Below are 6,874 nucleotides of genomic sequence, written 5' to 3'. Positions count from 1 at the left end.
AGAAAACGCCACCAAGAGGCAGTAATGGAGACAAGCAGCAACAAGAGAACAAGCGATCTGAAACAAGTTCTATAAGACTTGCTAAGTGCGCAGTTGCAAAGCTTAACAATACGAAGACATAGGATACAGACTTAAATGTAGACGTATGAAGTTTGTAGTAATTATTTTTTAGTTAATTAATTATACATATTTGACACTTTGTTGGGCCTTTGTTTTTATCTAATATCGTATGATTAATGTACTGTAAGTCATAAATAGTAATTTAGTTTAGGCAAACTTTGTTATTTCTTTAAGTGTCTTAAATTAGTGTTTTTCAGTTATATTACTGTAAGTTTGGATTGTTCTTAACATTTCGATGTTGCCTGATTATTAAATAAAATTAGATGAAATTCAATGTCAGTGGTTTGCAATACCACACATTTCTTGTCAAATATTTGCTATATTTTATTTATCTACGCCTACATTATTTATACATTTGATACTGTTTTTATAAATACAGGTCTCTCTCCAATTCAAGACCACTTTTGGGACCGGGTTTTCATTTTCTTTAACAGCTTATGTCTCTAATTAGAATAATAAACATAAAAAAACATTGTTAGTTTGGGGCCACAGGAAGTCTTTAATTACTGGAAGACCTGTAATTGTAAATTATGTCAGTTTCTATACTTTGATGTTTGAATAGGAATGCAAACCCACCTTGTTTTCAATATTGAAAGCGAGCAAACAAAATGTAAAGTTGGCACAAAGCAAGGAGACGACAAGATTTCCCAACATTTTATAACGTCGTGACTTCCTCAAATCGCTACAAAATAATAATGTTAATTACATAAACATTCCGTATTTTAGTTTAGAACTCTTTTCAAATTTTAATAGGGTACATATTCGAATCAACGCTCCACTTACAGGGCGGGGGTGCAACGGTGCGATCGCATCCCCCTAAATTGTATTAAGAAAAATCATTGTTGTACTGTATTGTTGATATTTTTAATCATTGAAAATATAGTACCAGTAAGATTTTAAAAGTATAAGAGTTAAATTTCCGGGCACCTTAAGGTACATATTCTCAAAATTTTCTCACGCACCCCCTACCGCCAAATCCTGCATCCACCCCAGACTTTAAACTAACGGCACTGAAATACATGCCATGAGACATCTCTTTTTGTTTAAAGCAAACCTCAAAAATGATAATAATCAAAAGGATTGAATAATATGTTATCATTGAACCATATATAATTGGACCAAATTAATGTAACTGATATACAGTGTTTTACTCTCATCACCAATAGTATTTAATTACCAGCCATGCAAATAAAATATATGAATGTTATTATTTATGCTGCTGTTATTAGTAGGCAGATTATTTATTTTAGATTTGGAGGCTAATGATAAAATACATTCAAGTGGAGTACAACCGGAACCTCCTTAATATAGGCCTACAGTGACGAAATTTGAAGAGGGGCACAGGGAAGGAATTTCATCGATGGAGAGTATAGATCAGCTAAGACCCATTAAGGTTGAGGTTGAGGTAAGAAAAATTCTTATTATGGCACCGCAAGATGACCGGAAATGACACTTTCCAACTTAAATTTAAATAAATTTTGTTTTTTTTCTCCATTTTTATGATTTTGAAAAAGGGTCGGACGTATTTAGCCGGACACTCACTGCGTCGTAAGACGAATCCAACTCTAAGTGTTTAATCTATAGACATGTGTGCCAACTATATAATGAAACATGATTATTCAAACCTGAACGAGCATATTATACAGATGGTAAATAGCAGGAACACGCTTGATATTGACAACCCTGCGTACGTAATGACCTCTAGCCCCAACATTGCATCCTTGTCCTCTATCTCTATCTCCTGAAATACCATATTGATATTATATCTGCTAATAAGACATCCATATAATATCGGATTATATATATATATATATATTATTATATAATTATCCTAATATAATCTCTAATCATCGAAATATATTTTGAGCACAGATAATAAAAAAGATACGGTCATTTTAACAGACTCTTTAAAAATTTCATTTACTTTGTTTTTATGAGTTTTTTTTTTCTACTGGGGACCATAATCATTATTATTAAATATGGTTATGATGACATCACATTATGAAATAGGCACATGGTGACTATATATGGGCATACACCAATGTTATCTTGTGGACAAAGCTTTAAACAATTTCATTATTTATAACATGGCTATGTTCTCACACGGCTGCTAACGGTTAGCAGGATCCGGATCCTGCTAACCGTTAGCTGTCGTGCGTCCATCCGAGAACATCCCGATCCGGATACCAAAAATATGATGATCGAATCACTGGCCAATAAGAAACTGGAAATCGTAAACGCGTACGTGTGATTGGTTGATGATAGAAATACTCTCAACTTGCTAACCGATAGCGCTTGCTAACCGTTAGTGGTATCCGGATACTGCTAACGGTTAGCGCTAACCGATTGGGCGTTCTCACGCAGGTGCTAACGGTTAGCTCCCGATCCGGATACTAGGGCTCTCGTGAGAACCAGGCTCATATATATTGCATATTAATTTAAGTTTAGTATATTTTGTGTGTTGAACAACAATAAACAAACAAACAAAACAATGTCGATGCCAAATGATACATATTCCCATAACATGGTTACTTAAACCGGTGGCCAATACATGTTATTATATACTTAATCAAGTGAAGAATTGCTAAATCATAATATACGGTTAAAATAACATATATTATATATATAATATTATAGAGCCAATGATAAAAAAAAACAGAAATATGAGACTGGTCTTAATTAGTGGCCATCAATGGTCATCAGTTACGTGATTAGAACACGGATATGCAGATACGTTAATTAAACCTACCGTATTAGTCTGCATGAGAATTGCAAATGACGTTAAGTGTTCACACGAGCAAATTACATCCGTGGTAAGAGAATCATTTGATATTGTTACACAACCATCGTCCGACCATTCACTAAAAAAATAGATACAAAATTTTACAAAAAAAAATGATAAAACGTTATTAAAATAAACATTTTATAATTAAAGTATAGTCCTGATGTAGGTTTATGTATGAACGTAGTATCGTTGGCACTTTCGCATCATTTTGCCCTGGAATAGATTAACTGCGAATTCGGACTCCAATGCATGGAATTCGGCCCAAGAACCAAATTCACCAAGGATAGGCCTACAGGTTTTTGTTAGAAAACCAAACTAATGGAGGATTCCTCTGGCATCAAGACAAATGAACGGTTATCAGGGGTGGCGCCAATGGGGGACCGGCAGGCAGAGACCCTATAGGGTAGTTTTACCTCCAGTTTAAGTTAGTTTTAGGTCGTAAAGATATGATTTAGTATTGATTTAGTAGTAGTTAAGATGTCCTGGGTATGACGTTATAATACATCCTCTCGAGCCACCGGCGACTAACTGGAAACCCCATCTACTGGATGGATGGATGGTCAACCAGCAGCAATAATATATTTTTTTTAAAGCTGAACAAAGGGCGGATGGGCTCCTCGGAGTCAACGGCCAAACCATGGTTATTTTAAGAAGCAGAATTAGTTTGTCTTTAGGGTTAGATTAAGTATTACTCTCTTGGTCCGTTTTTTTCATGTTTATGTTAAGCGCACGTCTCCATATATGTGCTCTATAAGTCGGCAATTATTACTATTAGCTTACATTGGGGTTGTGGCTTCGTCGATGAAAGCGCAAACTGGTTCCATGGTTTTAAGATCAATTGATTCGTTTACCTAAATAAGGATAACAACAAAAAGTATAATCTATTTCTTAATATCATTATTATAAAAATTGCATGAAAGTTAAGTTCCGTCCGTACTATTAAATTTTCTTTGACAAAAAATAATGCTGTATGCCCATATATAGTCATAATGTGCCCATATATATAGTCATGATGTGCCAATATATTGTAATGATGTGATGTCATCATGACCATATTTAGGCATGTCACATGCGGACTTGTTGACTACAAATTCAGAAGACTTAGATTGATTGCAATTATTTATCCTACAACAGCCTATTAATTATTTCATTAATTATATTGATTCAATTACGTGTAAAGAAGGAAAAACTATATAGGGTTTCGCCTTCTGTGTTGGATTTCCTTCAGCATCGTAAACGTTGAGAGAGACCAGGTCACTTGCAATATATGAGTTCGCAAGGCTGCTTTGAAATCTGAAAAGATATATAGGCCTATTTTTTTATTTAAAAATGTACATTCTTATCAATATAGTCCTAGTTTTGTTTTATTTATATATTTATTATCAATTTTACCCAGGAGTCAAACATGTACAGTGGATGAAATAGCCGGGAGAGTATCAATATGGAGGAAACCGGGAAACGCAACAACACCGCTGGTGGCCCATTATTGACCCTGTGTCAGTTGATATAATTTTAAAAAGTACTAAAGACAATATAAAATCAAGATATAAAATAAAACAACATTTTATACTTTTTCATTACTGAGTTGGTGGACAATTGGATTAGGGCCTATATTTATTTTAAGCCTAATATTCAATTTATAACGCCCCGAAACCACGACTCAGAAATACCGTAATGGTGTCGGGGGATAGTTTTTACCTTGTAGGCCTATGTAGTTTAAGTCTTTACAATCACAATCTCAATGTTCAAGCCCCGAAACCTTGATGCAGAAAAACCGGAATGGTGTTCGGCGGGAGATAGTTTATTATCTGATTCTGTTACATCTTTACCTGGTTATTATTTCTGTTATTTATTTATAAGCGGACCCTGACAATTGTATTGCTATGTAAAATGTTCTTTTTTTTTCACAAAATAACAATAAAATAAACTGAACTATCTTACGGTAGTGATGCCTTTTCAGAGCTGAATATAGCCGCAATTATTCCAATTGTATCTGTATGTAAAAAATTAAGAAATTATGACAAATTATAATTTTAGCTTGAAGCGCCAAGGTACATTCCATTACCTTTCCGCCAATCGAACATTCTCTAACCATGATATTTTATATTTAAATTTAAATCAATATCATCTAGGAATTACATTTACAAATTCATACCGTAGGTACCTTAATTGAACAAGCTGTTTTAAGACACAAATTAAAAAAATAATGTTAGTTAATTATTTTAGCAAAGGTACCCATGCATTACGTTGAACAAGCATGGACCTATAGGAAGCCACAATATAATTTCAAAGAACAGGCTTTAACTTCAAATTTACAAGATAGCAGAACGTAATTTGCCTTCGCCATTTATTAATGGATGCATAATTACACCATGAATTTATTAAAACATGCCCAGACCATTGTCTTGCAATCAGCACAACATATTACCGTTCATATTTGCTTCTACTGTAAACGCTATTCCGTTCCGATCGTTTGTAACGGGAGTCAGGTCCATTGTTTTGCCAGATGACTTGATAATCACCCCCTCTAGAAACATGAATAATAATAAAGTCAAAGCATTTGAATTAATTAAAGTTAACAAAATACGCTTAATTTTGTAAATTTTAACACCCGATGTTGTAAATCGTTTGTAGAAATTGATAAAATAAACACACCTATGGTTTGATCACCATCCTCGTCCACTGTCGAGAAATACTTGAATTCGTCATCTGTAAGGGTTTCTAATTCAGGGAATTGCTGAGCAATTATGTCATTAATCATTTCCACCACGCCATCAGGCACACTAGAATCTATCGAAATATATGTATATATATATACTGTCTCTTATACACATCTAGATGTGTATAAGAGACAGTCCTCCCTCTAGGCGCCCGCATTGCACTCTCATACCTTACAACAATACAACAATTATTTTTCTTAATTATATGCATGTATATATGTATATATATATATATATATATCATACTGTTTATCTGAGAATATGAAAATACTAATATATTCTAGCACTGTCATTGTTATTATTATTATTTTTTTTATGTTCAAAAAGTTTATTTATATGTTATATATACATTTTATATAAGCAAATAAATAAATAAATAATACCGTAAGTGCCCGAATAGGACATTTGATGTCAAAATCGTATCAGGCATAGCCCTTAAATGAAAAGTTCAATTGTATGACAAAGTTTCTCCGGTTGTATTCGAACCTGCAAACCTTCTTAATACCATGTTTATAAGTTTGATATTTATGTAGTCTATGGTTCTCATGTTAGTGGTGATCTTTTATTTGCTATTGGTTGAGTAAATATATAATTAAATGAATGAAACTTTTAAAATATAAATTTACCTCAGTATGATTTAATCAGGGAGTTCCTGGTTTAATAAAGTATTTTCAAACTAAAGCCTACCAATTAGTTCGTCGGAACAACGAACACCGGCAGTTGCATTACAGGTACCCGATCTGCCGATCCCTTTATGTATGCAATCACTCAGCGTATCCTCAGATCCCAAGCAATCCATACCGTTAGCATACACATGCTCATTGTCAGAGCCAAATTCAGGTCCAGAAAATGCTTCAACAGCAGACGTGTATCCAATTTGGCGGCAGGCAACCGTGGCGTCATCAATGTCCCATCCGGAATCACAGACTATTCCCCACATTCCCTTGTCAAACATTTCCACCCGCCCTTCGTTTGGATATTGTCCATTAATTAAGCGTATATCTGAAACAAGTTATGGTGTATATTAAATTCGAAAGGAAGGCTATATAATGTTAATTCTACACTACTTCTACCACTACTATTACTGCTGATGCTACTACTACTACTACTACCGAACCATATACTACTCATGGGCGTCGACAGGTAATATCGACAGTGGCGAATCTACATGTCTTGAAATGGGAGTCCTAATAAGGGGGGGGGGGGCGCAAAGGTAAAGTGGGGGCTCGATGATCAGTTGAGGGGCGCT

The 6,874-nt window shown here is 34.4% G+C and overlaps 1 protein-coding gene across 1 annotated transcript in view; it reads right to left on the bottom strand.

Annotated features, from left to right (window-relative positions):
• Window positions 1-1,735: 1,735 nt before the first annotated feature.
• Window positions 1,736-6,874, bottom strand: part of LOC117113531 (deleted in malignant brain tumors 1 protein-like) — a 9,547-nt gene continuing 4,408 nt past the window's right edge. The window contains exons 3-10 of the mRNA XM_033256890.1: window positions 6,313-6,627; window positions 5,561-5,695; window positions 5,334-5,432; window positions 4,847-4,898; window positions 4,078-4,198; window positions 3,686-3,756; window positions 2,870-2,981; window positions 1,736-1,861 (exon numbers count right to left, since the gene is read on the bottom strand). Of these exons, the coding sequence (XP_033112781.1) occupies window positions 1,736-1,861; window positions 2,870-2,981; window positions 3,686-3,756; window positions 4,078-4,198; window positions 4,847-4,898; window positions 5,334-5,432; window positions 5,561-5,695; window positions 6,313-6,627 (1,031 nt within the window). The remainder of the gene's footprint in view (window positions 1,862-2,869; window positions 2,982-3,685; window positions 3,757-4,077; window positions 4,199-4,846; window positions 4,899-5,333; window positions 5,433-5,560; window positions 5,696-6,312; window positions 6,628-6,874) is intronic.

The sequence above is a fragment of the Anneissia japonica genome, unplaced genomic scaffold (genome assembly GCF_011630105.1).
Source record: "Anneissia japonica isolate Jap-2015-1 unplaced genomic scaffold, ASM1163010v1 scaffold287748_len1686314_cov196, whole genome shotgun sequence".
Classification (NCBI taxonomy): Eukaryota; Metazoa; Echinodermata; class Crinoidea; order Comatulida; family Comatulidae; genus Anneissia; species Anneissia japonica.
The sequence above is the reverse complement of the archived record's forward strand: the minus strand, read 5'-3'. Positions and strand labels throughout refer to the sequence as shown.